The 17866-nt window shown below is 36.3% G+C and overlaps 1 protein-coding gene across 8 annotated transcripts in view; it reads right to left on the bottom strand.

Moving 5' to 3' along the window:
• Window positions 1-17866, bottom strand: part of mid1 (midline 1) — a 637552-nt gene that overhangs the window by 191397 nt on the left and 428289 nt on the right. For 7 of the 8 annotated variants that reach the window (XM_039743637.1, XM_039743638.1, XM_039743636.1 and 4 more), the window contains exon 3: window positions 17165-17218. The exons of the other annotated variant lie outside the window; for it this stretch is intronic. In XM_039743637.1, coding sequence (XP_039599571.1) covers window positions 17165-17218 — 54 coding nt within the window. The remainder of the gene's footprint in view (window positions 1-17164; window positions 17219-17866) is intronic. 8 annotated transcript variants of the gene reach the window in all.

Raw genomic sequence — 17866 nt, 5'->3', positions numbered from 1 at the left:
GAAACAGAAATGAAAATCATCATAATGGTGATTACAACCCTAGAATATTAAGGTAAAAAAATACTAAATTATTTCCATGTAAAATACAGAAAGGCTTGCTACATTCCAATAACAACTGAGAAAACCAAGTTTTGTCATTTCTGTATTGACACCAAAATGCAGAAACTGGGAAATAACAGCATGACTTATTAAAAGAGAATGCCAATTGAAAGCAGAAGTTGATTACGATAAAAACCTGCATCCATGGTGGGTCACTCAGAACTGAACTTGAGAACCCATACCCATATGTAACATTACTCTAAAAAAGGATTTTATTTGGTCTTGATAAGGAATTCAATGCTTTTCTAAAGGTGATGCATGGCAAGATCACAAATGCAGATCATTGTCCTAAAAAACTTATTTTCAACAGCTTTTTAGAAAACATCATCATGACAGCAGCTGTCTCTTGAGATGCAGTTCAGTGCTACAAAGATCTCAGTAGCGAAAAAAGAACAAAACAGTCTGCTTGCCTCCAGCAAAAGCAATGCAAAAAACCTTTGAAAATGACAGAGGTCATCTATAAATAGACTGCTAATGTCTTTACAATAGACAATAAACTAAACAAATCTGGTGACCGCTATGTCATTTTTAGTGTCTTAGGTTTTGTGTGACCCATTAAGAAAGAATTATCATTGGAAACATGTTTGTCTTTGGTTATAACCTTTTGCATATGAACTAAGGAAAGGAACAAATGAAAATATTTCCATTAAAATAACATAATACTATTCAACATGCTTAATCTTATTAAATTGGAATGCACAAAGCAAAATATTCCAATGTCCTATTGCAATATGACAAAAACAAATATTTGGAATATAGTTTAAAATAAATTCAAAGCATTCTAAATAAAATATATTTTGCAGTTAAATTTTGACAAACTTCTGCATGCATTCTTATTAGCATTGTTTCCTAATGGTAACCTGGGTGTAAATGTAAGTGTAAATATGCGCTGAGGGTATTTTTGCCTTATAGGCATTCCCATCTTTACCATGTTAGACAATTTTTTTATATGACATTTAAAACATGGGTGAGAAACATGGTTAGTACTGCTCCCTCACAATCCTGAAACTGTGGATTTGAAATTATCAACTAGTTACTTTCTGCTTTTTCTCAAGGTGGTCTGTATCATTAAGATTAACTGAGAAGTCTAAATTGAGCCAGAGCATTGTGATGTGTGTGTTCCATGACAGAGTAGTTCTTCATCAAGGGTTGGTTCCTGCCCTGTACTCGATCATGCATGGACAGGTTTTGGCCCTGCACCTCTGAAGTGAATGCAGAAAATGAATGATTTGATTTGAAAATGAGATAATGAATTAACAATGCATGGATTACAGTATTTGGAAAATACATTATGGTATTAATAAATATACAAACAAGTCTTGTTTTCTTCAAAGCTACGGTTGGTTATGAATGTGCACGGATCTGCCAACACTTGGAAAAAAACACTCTATGTTCATGCATCACACTATTTGCTTTATAATTTCTGGCATCTTATGCATTAAAAACAAAATTAATATTTTTGATACATTCAAATTTTTATTTTTTAAATCTAATTTATTACTTGTATCTAAACCATGAAGTTCCAAACAAATTACTATGTTAATTGTGCTTGCTGGTTTCAATTCCATCCAGCTTACTAATCCAGGGGCGGTTCCTGCTTGTGCTGTTTAATGTCTGCACCCATCGACATCACCACAGTCTATTCAATACTATGAGAAAAACATAAAATAGTTCAATCAGAATTAGTACAGTGATTCTGCATGACTGTTTTCCATTTTCTGGAATGTTCTGCAGTGCAGTTAGGAGATTATGGCCTTAAATGATTATATGGATTGTGACAGAGGACATGGAAGGGACTTCAACAGCTAGCTAATTTATTACTGTGCAGAACACATATTCAAAGCATTTGAGAATTTTTATGTTATTGATATTACTTATAACAGACAATAAACACTGGGCACTACTCCCCAAATATAATGGACGGAACCCTGAATTTAATTACTCCAGGGTCCAAATGTGAATATAAAAGCCTTAAAAGTTATGAATACACCCACGATTGATACAGCAAAGTTTTTAAGTTAAAAATACAAGCCATTTCTGAGTAAACTGGAAGTAATACATTTTATTAAAGATTCTTGGTACTGTATTCCTGAGATAATGATGTAGTTCCTGTACGCTTGACTGTTTGCAGCAGCAATCATGGGTATATATTTTTTTGTAAATGGCCTCTAGTTTTCACCTGTTACATTCTGAGTTGTCATTTTACATAGTCTATAGTGTGAGATTCAAACGGAGTGGCAGCATGGAGTGTGTTAGTGAAGGGTGTAAATCACTTTGTACACATAACAATAAATCCGAATTGAACTTCTTACAAAGCAGGTGATATTTGAAAAAGCCCCCTGCACATCAATTCTAAGTTTACAATAGCAATCAACACTTAGCATTGTGCACTTTTTTGAGATGTCATGTGCATGCATGATTAAAACCAAAAAATAAATAAATAATAAAATGAAAAAGGAAGATTATGCAATACAGCCAAACCACCATGGATTTTCTAGTGCATGCAGAGACAGAGGAGGAGGTGCAGGACCAAGTTTTGTGCAGAAGGTTGATCAGGAACATCAACCCCACACAGAAGTGAGAAAGAATTACGAGGAAGACAAAAGAAGATGTGGAGTGATCAAAGTGAGATACTTTTTCAGTGATTATTGTCTAGTTGTCCAAAGCATAGTGACATCAACTACATCTGGGCATCAACATTCAATGAAGTCAGTTGTAACAGAGCTTCAAAATGACTTTTTGAAGTAAAACCAGATCTCTGGGGCTGAAAGATTGCCAAAGAGGTATAAAATAACAGAGCTGAAGCACACACCCAGTCTCCTTTTAAAACAGATGAATCTCACAAAAATGCTTTGCTTTTTTCTCTGCCTAAAGCGAAATGGACACACTGTTTTGCAATGTACAATCTCAAGTTATCTTGAAAAATTGAACATTCAATAAGTTTTAAGGTTTTCTTTCACATTTGGACCCCAGCCCCATCAACCCTATTTAATGCGGCAAATTAATAAATACCATGATTATGAAGAAAAAGTTTTGATTTTAAAAATACCATACTTATTCTTTCACCTATATAAGGCACCCTGCTCTGATCCATAATGGACAAATAACCTGCCTCGTACTTCAAGTGAGAACTTTGGTCCATGACTGCAGGGATACCAAGTTGGCAACTAGGAGGGAGTCAAGGAGAATAGACAAAAGGTTGCCTCAGGTGATTCCTTACCCAAATAGGTGATGATAGGGGCTTCCTTAAAGGTACTTTCAACCCCCACTTAAAAGTATCTTCTGACCATAAGACAGATGGAGACTAAAAATATGTCCCAGACAGGTTAGAAAGTTAACCAGACGTTCTATGCAAATGATATGCCTCGAAACTTGTATAGCAGTGGCCACAGAGACATGTAGAGTATGTGTATTGTGTTTCCTCCATATTCGTTTACTGGTTTTCAATACTCTGTACCCTAAATTTTATTCAAATTTTTGTAATAAATCCCTTTAAATTATTTTGGACACCTTGCCATCATTTGAGTTTGCCATCTGCCCAACAGTACAGTGTGTTTAGCAGTACTAGCAAGTTACTTAATGTCTAAAGCAGCATGTGGAGAAGAAAAGAGGTGAATCTTAATTAGAAGATTTAAATTTAGCTTAAAACTAGGTGCTTATCAACATTTATATTTAAATCAGGATAATACATTCACATTTGAAATTACGGTAGAACAATGCTGTAGGAAATCCTGGCAACACTGACTTAGGACAGATACCTTTTGGCAAATTAGGACTCTGTGGTACAACAGAGTGCTTGACATGCCTGTATTCTAACCAAAGAACAGTTCTCCTAATGCCTTTACACTCCTGTTGTTAATTTTGCACCACTGCTGTCCAGAAGATAAACACTGTGTTTAAGTTTACTTTTCCATTCATGCATCCCAAACTCATGATGAAAAAAGTTTCCATTTTTGAAAAAAGAAAAAAAAAAGTCCTAAATAGGAAGAAGTAATGAATAAGGCTCAGCGGCTGGAATGAGGATAAAAATGAGTAGGCTAACCAAAGGAATTTCGCCTTTTTCCCCCTGGAGCCAAGGAGTTAGTTTGACTGTCGCCAAGTGAAACACATTAATTGCAAGGAATGGAAATGAAAACAACTTTATGCATATCAGCCTGTTACTAACTTACTCTTGCAGATCTTTTACATTGCACCAGAACAATTCTTTGTTTCTTAGATATTTAAAACAATTTGCTTTGTCACTAGGATAATTGGATGGTCTTGAAAAAGTTAGCCCAAAATGAAGACTAAAACAGCACATTTTAATTAACTTACCTAAATAACATAAGAACAGTAGGATCATGCGTACTCTGTTCTCATCTTAACAATTCTGAATTGAATATATAGTGGAAGTCATGCTCTTTTCTTTAGATCATAGTCAAATGACTTTTAACTAAATTAGCCTAAAAAAAGTGCACAAGTTGACACTCTGTATGAGTAAATGCTGCTGCATTTGGTAGCACAAGCAGGAGTCCTAGAGAATAAATGATGTAGCTAGTGGCAGAGATTTTCTAAGTTCTTTCTAGTAGGTGTCAGTCAATAAAGTCAGCACATTAGCTTTTCATTATCTTAAGAGGACAAAACCAGACTCAACACCAAAAACAAAACATGAAAGTTGGAAATCTTTACCCAAACAATTTTTTTCCAAGTATAGACATGCCTTTATTGCATGCTATTCTCTTTTATAGCACAGCTATGCTTGCACTCATCACAATGCCAAGTAACTCGCCATATCCAACAACAGAAAAATGGCAGTACACGTGACAGAATAATCAAAAAACAAAGCAAGAAATTAAAAGTAACAACAAATCAGAACAAAATTATAATGTAATGAATTAAATAATAATGAATTCCTAACCATAATACTATATTTATAACACTGAAAAGCAATAACAAACAGGCATTATGAACTGTAAAAACAAAAAAAAAAAATCAAGTATGTCTCACAGTTATGAGACCTGGGTTCGTTTCCCGGATCCTCCCTGTGTGGAGTTTGCATGTTCTCCCCATGTCTGGGGTGGATTTCCTCCGGGTGCTCTGGTTTCCTCCCACAGTCCAAAGACATGCAGGTTAGGTGCATTGGCAATTCTAAATTGTCTCTAGTGTGTGCTTGGTGTGTGGGTGTGTGTGTGTGTGTGCGAGCCCTACGGTGGGCTGGCACCCTGCCCAGAGTTTGTTTCCTGCCTTGTGCCCTGTGTTGGCTGGGATTGGCTCCAGCAGACCCCCGTGACACTGTGTTAGGATTCAGCGGGTTGGAAAATGGATGGATGGTTGGATAATGGATGGATGGAAAAATCAAGTACATAGTCCTGACAGAATTTGGGATGATGATGTTCAAGAAATGATAGTTAAAGAACTTAGTCTAAGTAAAAGCTGTCATTCATCTAACTTACTCCTACTACATTTCTTTTAGTCAAGACTTCCTTTAATCTCCATCACAGCCTGAAGTTCGGGTAGTTCTAAGGCTATTATGAACTTATATGTCCATTATATAATTTAAAAGAAAAACTTCACACTTGTACTCCACATCCTTTCACCTCTGTGATTGTAGACAATGATTTGTGTACTATGACTCCCAAGTTTGTCTCACCACGTGTTCCAGGTTCACATCTCTATCATATGTGCTATTCATCAGTCCTCTAATATCGAAGCCACTTAGTAGGTCTGTTCCATTCCCTGCAATTTAGCATTCTCATCTACTAACCCATGTGCTCTATATCACAACTTGCTTATACGTTCTGTAAACCAGCATTCTGCTTTACGTCACTGCAGAATATCAATAAAATGATTTTAAAATTTGATATATTTTAAAACTTGTATGATATTGGCAGTCATAGTGCATGATCTCTGTTAGACTTCAGTGTGACTCATATATTTGCCCAGAACAGCTTTTAAACTTTACAAATGTACAATATATAATGAAGCACCAGCTTTACATTCTGCGATGGAGTTAAGCGCTTTGTAATCCATCCATTCGTTTATTCATTCATTTATCCACCCACTGTTGAGACTACAGTAAAGTATATTAAATCAGTATGCACAGGTTTAAAACTTTGATATAAGCTGAACATAAGACCATGAAACACAGACATACATAGTATGATAAAAACTTTTATCAGCTGTAAATACTTAAATAACAAATAAATAACAAATGACAAGTATAGACTATTTACATTACAGAATAAATTGTACTTGTCAGAATGCAATATTCAACTAATACATTAGGAATGTTATCTCTGAGTAATGGCACCTTCTCATGCAAAGTATGGAACAGCTTTGCTCCTTTACAGTTTGTTCCCTTGGCAACTAAAGATGATCTTATTTTAAAAACAACTTCATCACTGTTAACGATATGCTGGTTGCACTGAAATTCAGAGGCACACCAGTAAAAAAAATAAATGGAACAAGAAAATATATTTGCTCCCAACGTTTTTTTTTTTTCTGGTGATAAACCTGGTACCCCAAAATGACTTGCTGTTGGAAAAAAGACACCCAAAGCTGCAAGAGACATCTTTACCAAATTGCATCATGTAAGTTAGCATAAGTCTCTCAAACTTGTCAGGAGTCGGAGCCTGTCCCGTTAGCACTGGACATAAAGTTGGAATAATAACTATGGAAAACGGCATCAGTCTATCAGTGCATTAAATAGTACAGGCAGTCCCCGGGTTACGTACGAGATAGGGACTGAAGGTCTGTACTTAAGTTGAATTTGTATGTAAGTCGGAACAGGTACATTATTTTAATAAATTCTATTGTTGACCGACTGTAACCAAGTTCTCTGCCAATGAATGATGGAGTTTCATTTCTCTCTAACCTTTTTATTATTTCTACTTATTTTCAATGGTGATGGTTTTTCTCTTCTTTATTGTATCAAGAGCACTTGCATCAGATTTGTATTTCAGAGACATTCTTGAAGGGTGATGACAAAAGGTTAAGATGAGCTTTTCTGCACAGCACTGTGCACGCTATCACAGCAGGAAGCCACCCGTCATCAACACGTCTGATGTACTGACAAGAGACAACTTCCTGCTATGTGTGTAACAGTACAAGCAGGCTTGCTATTGAGAATGAATGGGGGCGGTTCACTACCCAGCCACCATACAGTCACCTCCACTGCAGTATGCTGCCTACAGCGTCCGCCCACTGAGAACGAACATGTGCGGCCAAAGGCGGGTAGTGAATCGCCAACCACCGCCCCCATTAAACAGCCAGCCACCCTACAATGCTACCCCCCGCCACCCGGTTCACCCTCAATAACCTCCATTCAGCCACAACAAGGTCACCGCTTACAGCATTACCAGCTGCCTACCGAGAACAAACGGGGCAGCCGTGTGTGGTAGGCAGGCAGTGATATGCCCTCCTCCACTCCCTCCAGCCTGCGTCCAGTCAGGAGCAATAGCTGCGGCGGTGTAGTGGGCGGGCAACGAACTGCCCCATCAAGCCTCCATCCTGCACACGAGCGATAGCTGTGGCCCCAGTGACTATGGACCACATGTCATCGCTTGCCGCCGGGAGCCACCCGAGGGACACTATACTGCGCAAGCTGCGAAATCGCCCCCCTCCAGCCCTGCAGCTTCCCCAGGCCACAGATGACGGAGTGGCAGTTACTGAGGTGCATGCGTCGCAGCTGCAGCCCCATTTGTAAGTAATAGGTCGGATGTCCGTTACTTGGGGACTACCTGTACTGTATAACCGTGAGTAATTTTGGGCTTTATTTTACTGAAACAAATTTTAACAATGTAAAGCATACTACTTGCCTCTCAGCATCATTAAATATACTGAAACGTGAGTATCAGAACACCCACACTGAACATTTCAGATTATAAATCAAATTAGGCTTCATTCCCATAGACATTAACTGGCTGATAAACAATCCTGTTCATAAAATCTTTATAGAACATCTTGATGCCTTGGCTTATTAACTATCCAAACAAACACATTCAGAAAATGTTTATTATTATTGTTTTGAAGCCCAGAAACTCTGTTGGATACTGCAAAACAGGCCTTTCCTGTATCAAACTATCAACCATTGCCAATTCTAGTTCTATCCAAGCATCATGTGCAACGCATATACCAAAAGAAGATAAAGGAGCCAGTAAAATGGGGGGGAACGCATACACACAGAGATATACTCCAACAGACAAAATTAAAGAGGTCAATTACATTCTCTCTCACCACCTAACCTAACAGTAATATTCTACAGAAGGTACGAGGTGACTTATGCTAACACCACTCAGATAGTGGTTGGGCTAGGACTGAATATATTCTCCTGGAGTTATTAGGCAGCAGTGCTATCTACTTTGCCACTGAGGTATCAACCACCCATCAATTTTCTAACCCATCATCCAGGACAAGGTTGGAAGAAATATGTAAAAATATTTAAAACTAACACCCTTCCCCAACAATGTACTGTAAATGAACAGAAAGTCATCAGAAAGAACAACTAAAATCACACAAAATAATAATCAACTCAAAGTCACCCAAGTGATGTATAAGTATACAGTACAATATACAGTAAAGAAAACAGAATTTCCACAATGGAAAAAATTATATTTTCGTACTTTAAAAATATTATATATTCTGTAATTACTGTATGTGGTGCTCCAACCACTGTTAAGGTCTGCCTTGTATCCATCGCTATACACAAACATGGACTCTAAATCCTGACTGAAAAATAGAAAACATGAGAGACAAATAGCTGAATGAATGAATGAAATGTTAGGATCACATCAACCCTCAACTGGCTCAAATTCTCCCTGTAGAGTAGCATATTATGCTCAAAACTCTCCTATTGACTTCCAAAACTGTTTTTTTCAACAGGTTTGACCACTTTACCATCTAACCAGACAACTGAGACCTTAAGAGTTTGGTTTTCTCCAAAAAAATCACTTCTTAGTTAATGTTCATTTTAGTTTGAGGCTCCTATTCTCTAAAACTCTTTTTCTAAGATTGCTTGTGAAGCTTCATCTGCTGACTCAAATTTTGCTAACCTTGTAAAAACGTCTTATTCTACCTTAATGAACCTGTATTCTATAATTTGATTAATCTGTTTCAGCTGTCCTGATCCCATTAGACTACAGTGTATTGTCTTTTCATCCAGTTAAATTTATTGTTCGTTTAATCACTTCCTGTATACACTTTAGTTTCTTTCTTGTAAACTGTAACCCATATTGAACAGGTATTTAATTTTTCTCATTTCAAATGCATTTCTGTTTGCTTTCAATGTGTTTTGTGGTGCTGTATTCTACAGAGAATGATATAAATGTAAATCAAATTTGATTACCAGATATTCAGCATCCTGAAATGAAACATATTATGAAATTAGTGATACTTTTATCAGAATCATTGTCCTTTTTCGAAGCTACTTGCAAATTTCTAATCTTGTGATGCACTGTTGTCACAGTCTCTTGAAAGAAATGTTTAATACTGTCATAGAATGAGGCCAACTTTAATAAATTGATCTAGAAGAAGCTTCAATAATAAGGGATAAATAAAACTTCTTTGCTCAAGGCTAAACTACAGGAGCCCTTATAGTATAAGGGTGGCTCCATCAGTCTTAAGGCTGATTGATACTTCATGCTCAGAACGTGTACGCGCACACATCATGGCTGCCACATGTTCCCAGAATTAATTTGATGCATTCTCTGAGCAAGTCTTTAGACATTAATGTGATGTGTGCATTGGAACATGACGTCAGAGTCTTTGTTAACTATCAACATGTGACAGCAAGTCGCTTTGGACATCCTACATGATTAATCTTGCGTGCGTTGAAGTTTCATGAATGGTTCGATGTGGTGAAGCAAATCATCAAACATAAATACTGACATACAATTGTATTCATGGTGCTCCTCTTCATCTATTTCTCGCATAGGCAATACAAGCATCACATATTTCACATTATAATGGCGTGATACATGTTAAATATATAACATACCATCTTCTTTTTTTTTTTTGCACCTTCGCAACAGCATCAGAAAGTACAGAATCATATTTGAGACCACAGAGAAAAAAACAGGGACACAGTGAAGAAAAAAAAGATCTATTTTGTGATTAAAGTGGAATTTTGACTTTAATCGCGTAGTTTATTTGTCATTAAAGTAGAAGTTCGTAAACGTCATCTTAAAACTGACGCACCTGTTAATCGCTACGTGCTTCTGAGGCTTCCTCCTGTGCTGATAGCAGCGGCATGCAGAAATTGCCACACAGAGCACATTGTTTCTGCCATGCACCATGCTGCCATGCTTTGCTGGAGATGGACGCATCCCTGGATTGATGGATGTAATCTTTAAACATCCATCCTTTTCAGAGGATTGTGGCAAGGTATCCTGGGAATTTAATGGATGTTTCAGGCAATTCACAACACAGCAAAGCCGAACATTGTTTTCTGAATGTTATGCCCTCTTGCACTGCTAACCGGTACACACGCAAGTATAAAGAGTATACTGCTTGCATAGTGGTAGCATGCGCAGGCACATGCTTCGAGTTGCATGAAGTATAAACCTGGCTTTACAATGAGTCACAAACTTTGTACAGATTATCCTGATTAGAACTGCTAAGAAGCCTGTGGATATGGCAAAGGTATCTGCTAAGCAACTGATTACAAATAAAAGTTTTATAAATATGAACTGTTAACAGCCCTCATCTATGCTTTTTATTTCATCAGTTTAGTGCTGTGGTATTTGGTGCTATTTATACTATGCCAAGTTACTAGTTTTCTCAATGTAACAACACATCAAAGTCATGGATGAATCAAGATTTAACAGTTACCAATGCAACACTACACTTTTTCATTACAGTTCAGACATTTCATCTTGTGTTTAAGATATTAAAGAGTACATAGTCAGAGAAGAGCTGCATTAGCCCTAAGTCATCACAATTGTGACAATGTCTGTTGCAATCAACTGTGCATCCCCAAAGGTTCATTTTCTAAATGAATGCTGTCAACTTGCGTTTTGGCTTTCCTGTTGACAATTGTCATCATCTCACATTTTATGTTAGCAGGATTTTATATCATAATTATTTTGTTGAATTTAATCATATGTTGTTTATATATGTAAATGTTGCAAGGTTTAGTACTGTGTTACTATTATACTATAGTTAAAAATATAGTTTAACCCTGAGCCTGTTCACAGTGAAGAAAGCTACACAAGCATACTGTACATTAAACTGAAATTATGGTATATAGAAGTACAAAAACAAAAGTCTGAAGCTTCTCATTTATGTAAGGAAAATAAGATACTTTTACAGTTAAAGCAAAGGTTCAGGAATTTTGTAACACATTCAAGTGGGAAAGCCTTCCTCACTGGGTGCTGGAAACCTTACAATTAATAATATTAGACAATAAAATCAAGAACTTACTCTTTTTTATTGAGGCTAAAAACTAAGCTGTGAAAAACAAAATAATAAAATATTTAGTTACTTAATTTCTCAAGTAACCAAACATCAATTAATTCAATAGGAGTTTAAATTCTAATCAAAGATTTTTATAATTGGTGGTACAGTAGTAAGCCCTCCTTGTCTGCTGGGCATCCTGGGGTTCAATTCAATTTTTTGTCTGTGTGGGGTCTATACTTTTCCCCATGTCTGTGTGGATGTACCGTATGTTTGCATACTTTACTTTTTTTCCCAATCCCCAAGAACATGTATCTGAGGTGTAGTTAAGGTCCCAAATTGGATCTGTGGTTATGTGAGGGATTGGGCCCTGTGATGGGCTGACATAATATCCAAGGCTGTCTCCTTCCCTCCTACCAATACTTATTAGGTAAGCTACAGTACCCCTGAAATGAATTATGTGGATGTGAAACATTATGAGATTTATACTGTACAACATAGTATCCGCCAGATTCAATATGCTCATTTAACAAAAGTAAAGTACAGTACACTTTTACAAAAGTTGCAATTTCTTATCAGACAAATGTCTGCTGGGAGTGTGAAAGACATGCACACAAGTAGACAGCCCGAGCTCTCTATCACAGAGGCCGCATTTCCAGGTCAGCATCAGCCCTGCAGGTACAAAAGTCTAGCACCTCGGCAATGCCAAAGATACTACAAGACATCAGCAGTAAGGGACACAGGACTATGTTATGTTTTGGTGAATACTGTATAAACATGACCTATTTCAGTATTATACATTTTGAATATATACATTGCATTGTGAAAAACATAGTCAGCACAGATATTATTGTCCCTTTACTCTCACTAATATACTAAATAATTAAAGTCTTGTCTGTTTATTATATTTAAAATGATCCTATACAAGATCATATAGCAAATAATTTCTCTCAAAACCAGCCTTTCACGTGACTAACTAAGAGGCAGGGAATAATGGTGTGGTCGGTACAGGTGTGCAGAAGTGGCTTTAGCATAGCAAACCAACCTTCTGAATTAGGTGAGTTAAAGAGTGGTGATGGGGCTGCTGCTCTTTTAAAAGACTTAGAAAAACATGTAAGAAACAAGTACATAGAAAATAAACTACTAGACCAGGACAAGGTATAAGACATGTAGACATACTGACCCCAGCCAAGAAAACATCAATATTACATCAGGATGAATGTGGCATGTTTTCATTATGGTGTAAAATGACATTATTCTGATGTTCTGGCATAGTTTTTCATAGAACATAGTAAGTTTGGAAAAAACAGAGATAGTGCAAGGTCCAGCTTTCAGAGAGTAGCAATAATAATATAATATTAATAATAACATCTTCATGTTCTATTACATGTCTAACTCTGAGGTAATGCAGTTATTTCAGATAAGGAAGACAGAAGTTTGGAAGTAAGAAAGTCAGGACTCCTAAAGTAAGGAAGACAGAAGTTTCAAGGCAAGGAAGTTACACTCACCGATCAGAGAGTGGTGGCATATTCCATGTTGATTAGCACATGCAAGTAAGAACTTCACTATAATCTGCACATGTGGCAAAACTGACTGCATTAATCTACACTTTAACCTCCTTTCATAATGCAATACACCTAACATAAAATGATGAGTAATAATAGTTTAACAACAGGCATAACATTATTGAAACTGCAATGCTTAAATTGAATTTATCAGCATTCATGTTGCATATGATGGAAGAATCGTGGAACATGTCTCATGTCTATGTACTGCACCTTCTGTTTGTCCTATCAGGTTCTAGCATACATAGAATGGGAAGGTATAGCTAGGGAAGTTGATTAATGTTTTATCCTTTTTAAGTTATAAAAACCGCCACTAAAAGTGTCTGGAAGGACATCAAAATGTAAAATGGGATACTTTTTAAAGTTGTTTGCTCTGTATGTTCTGTGCTCTTTAGAGCAGAGGTCATATAGTATACTTATAAGTTCAATATGTGACATAAATAACATTCTATGAAGAGCAGGGCCATGTATTGCAAGGGCTGTCTCACAGCTCCATGTGCTTGGTTTGTTTCCCAACCATGTCAATGTCTCAGAGAACTTTGCCAAATTTGCATGGAAATTGTGCTGTTCTCTAATATTCCACATACATGAAAATTAAATTGATTTATGATTTTAAGTCATACTTAGTGTGCATGTGAATGTGCACTTTGTCCCATTCAGGGCAAACTTCTGCCTTATGTCTTGAGCTACTGGACAGGCACTTGCCTCTGCAACCCTGAACTAAAATGGGTGGGTTTGATAATGAATGGATGGACAGATAAAATGTGAATTATTTCATCTCATCCTCAAACTCACTTGATCCAGTTTAGGATTGACAGGGGCAGGAGCATATCCATTAGCACATTGCGGGACCTACTCGTGCATACACACTCACACCAACAGTCACAATAATGCTATTATAACTACCATAACTCAATATGACATTCTGAAACCTTCTTCATCAATTCAATTTCGGTTGTTTGGAGGCAGGAACCAATTCTATATAGGACACCGATCTTTTGAAAGGCCCACTATTGCACACAGTGAGTCATCAGTTGGTCTTACCTGTACATTTTTGTGGATATGGAAGGAATGCCAGAAGAATGTCCATACAGAGACAGGGAGAATGTACAAACTCCAAATGACCATAACCGGACTTAATGCTTAAATCTAAGGCAATGGATCCATTAAAGAGTAATGCTTATCACCATACCACCCATTATTACATACATTTTTAAAATCATTTTGTACGCATGTAATTTAAATGCCCAGTTTAAAAAATCTTTAGTTTTAAATTACAAAGCATTAGCCATAGTATACTCCCTGCCTTTTTACTTTTCCCTATATTCCATAACAGTCTATACATCTGTCACATAATATGAATATGGGTCATAGCATCAAGGTACAATAACTGGATGTATCATTGAAAAGACATTCAAATATTTTCTGAACCCAAATTTTCTATTACAAAGTTGTAGGAGGATAAAGCATATCATAGCAACATTCAAGGGCTCAGTTGGAATCAACCATGGGTGCAATGTCAGCTCATCGTAGGACTCACTTTCACACTCACTCTAGATACATTTTTAATATTTAGCCTTATCAATCTAACCTTTATTGCTTTGAAATGTGGGAGTAAACTGGAGCCTGGAGGAACACATGGATACAGAGAAAAAGGGATAAACTCCACAGATAGTAGCAGAACTAGGATAAAATTCCAGTGGCTGGGAGTTTTGAGGTGACATCATTAGTCAATGTTTTAATGCATCTTCACTCTTATACAGTATAGCTGACCAGGTATACTCAAGTATCAATATTTTGATTGTTGTTGTAAATGCAAGCTTCATAAATTGCACAGAATTTGTAGTGTATGCATGCTTAAAAAATGAAAGCATTTCTTTTAATATTCAATTAATTCCACTCTGCTTTAAAATCAAATTGTGAAATATGCTTCTCAATGAATGACCAGTTCTTACTTTTAGAACCTCTATTTCACCTCTTCCTCTGTGTTAAGGCTTAATAACATTGTAAGGTCACTTTCTTCCATGTGTTCGACCAAGGACATTTGTATCAAAGGAAAAACAAAAATTCTAAAAATTGGTCTGTATTTTAGTTTATTTTCAACAGCCAATCTTTGTATCAGATTCATTTTTAAATTCACATTTTGCTCAGAGACATAAGAAAGAAATGTCAGAGCATTATGTAATGGCTGAAAGCTAAGAACAGAACTTTACCATCTGACACAGCAGCATGTAAATGGACTGGGGAAGATCAATACAGTTTACTCAATGGAGCTCAAAAAAAAAAACATTTAAATGTCAAGTTAAAGGCATCATAATTGGGAAATGGGTTAGGAACCCAGTGTTATAGAACTGTGCCAAGAAGTAAAATGAATTCACAATCCTACAATTCAATCATTACATACAACTACTTCTAAAGTTGCCACTCCTAACATCCATGAGGAGTCTTATTTATATTATTATGAGGCTAGGGATCTACACTGGCAATCGGAAGGTTGCTGGTTCGAATCCTGTAAATGCCAATAGGGACTCTGCTCTGTTGGGCCCTTGAGCAAGGCCTTTAACCTGCAATTGCTAAGCGCTTTGAGTTGTGAGAAAAGACTATATAAATGCAAAGAATTATTATTATTATTATTCAACCCCTAAACTCGTTTTGGGTCATTTGTATTTTTACAGAGTACTGTGGCTTGTTTAATTAAAAGGAAAAAGTAGCGTTATGAGTTTACCTCAATCTCTATTTACCAACTGTTGCAAACGCAAAGTACAGACTAATCAGTCATGTACAGTACTGCCTAAACAGTTGCAGAATCCCTATCTTGAATTCTTTTCACATGTCTTTTCCCTTTTGGTTTTATATTATGAATTCCTCCCAACTCCCCCAGTCCCCATCTGGAGTTCACATCCAGGCTTTTCCTTAGAATTACTTCCAGGATTAGGGCAACATTTTAGATCTACAGGAGCACCATATAGAAACTCTTTCTGTTACCTGCTGCTGTCCCAGCAACCCTGGGCTCATATGTTCATCAAAGGCCAGGCATCTGTTTTTCATCCTTAACAGGTGGCAGCAGAGCCCCAATAACTTCTTCCTTGGGCGTTCTGAACACACATAGGTGTTTGGGAGGGTGTATCTCTAAAGGTTCCCCACTTGTCTGTAATTGGGTCTTGTACCCCCAAACACTGTTGTAAAGCATCCTCACTGTATAATAAGAGTTCCTGCTAACTGACCTCCAACATACCAAAACATAGCATGCTCTCCTGAGACATTTCACAAATCAGGGCTGTTGCAAGGGACCTCCAGTCACTATTTTATCTTCTCCCACCCTCTCACCACATTGCAAGCTTACACATTTCTCTTTGGTTTAACCATGTCCCTCAGGCATGTACTATAATTTTATTAACTATTTACTTTATTAAATATGAAAATATCTCATATTATATAAATAGTAGTAGCAGTACTGACAAAAGTCTATAATTTTATGAAGCTATGCCAGCTACTGTTCTTGTTTCATACTGATTAGTATTTCATTAGTATTTTCAACACCAGATCCTATCAAAAGAATTAAAAGAGAAGTATATGCTGAAGCCTGTCGGGATAAATATTTGTCTCACATATTTTGGGGGACTTGTTTGAATCTTCATAAACCAAAAATACAACAAGGTTAACAGTTGGCTACCAAAAATAGGCCAATGGAACAGACTACAAAAATAGAAGTAAATCAGCCAACAAAAAGAAATTATTATCAGTTTTTTTCATTCATTTCATCAATATTTTAGCATTTGAAGAATTCATCACATTGATGACATGTGTTCATTCTATGGACTTACTATGCCCATTTATTATACATTGCACTCTGATACTGTATATAAATATGTAACATTTAGCCCATGATAATTCATATTTCAACTATATAGGCCTAACGTGGAAGTCACAAGCAACTAATAAACATTTTGTATATTAAATATTACTGATTGGTCTTGCAACTATAAGGAAAAAACAATTGGATATATTTGTATTCTTTATTTATGATTGTGCATATTTTGTAAAAATCTCTCATTGCAAGTAACTACTACGGCAAATAAAACTATCACAAATAATTTTCCAGTGTAGTGTGCATTTACAATAAGTTTCACCTGGTCAGAAGTTTCCTGCTCTGTCCTCTTACTGAAAAACCTTCCAGGGGCTCTCTGCATGGTGTCAGCATGATTAAATAAAAAAAGACTGATTTAGTTTATGGACTTTTTGTGCAGATTGATTTTAAAAACAGTTGACTGCATGGGGCCAGGCTTACTAATGCTTTTCTCTGTAAAAAGCCAAAAAATATATACATTACTGCATACCACATACTGGTAAAACAAGATTTCTAATGAATTCTGAAGGAAATCTCTTTTTTTTCCTTTTTTCAGCAGATCAGTTACTATTTCATTAGTGTTAATACATAATGTTCTGAAAAATTTGGCAATGAAAGAAAAGCTTAGTACATATGGCCCATTAGAATAATTGAAGCCATGTAGCCTTGCTAAAAATAATTTACTAAATAAATTTTCATTTCCGAATACCCTTCTAATCCAATATACATTTCATGGTCTCTTAAAGTTTTAATGGATTTAAACTTACTCTAAACAGTCTTCTGCTAAAAATATAGAATATGAGACCTGATACTTTGTGGGGAAAATGGTGCGATGTTTCTTGCAAGTTTCTTATTGCTTTAGTTAAACTATCCTATTTTAAAGGAAGCGTCTCTATTTACCATTAGATGAATATTTTCAGTAAAGACGTTTTTCTTGTGTATTTATTTTAAATTTTCTCTCTTCCAGACATCCAGTAATTATAAC

Source organism: Polypterus senegalus, chromosome 2 (assembly GCF_016835505.1).
Source record: "Polypterus senegalus isolate Bchr_013 chromosome 2, ASM1683550v1, whole genome shotgun sequence".
Taxonomy (NCBI): Eukaryota; Metazoa; Chordata; class Cladistia; order Polypteriformes; family Polypteridae; genus Polypterus; species Polypterus senegalus.
Note: the sequence above shows the minus strand (reverse complement) of the source record. Positions and strands in the feature narration are given on the sequence as shown.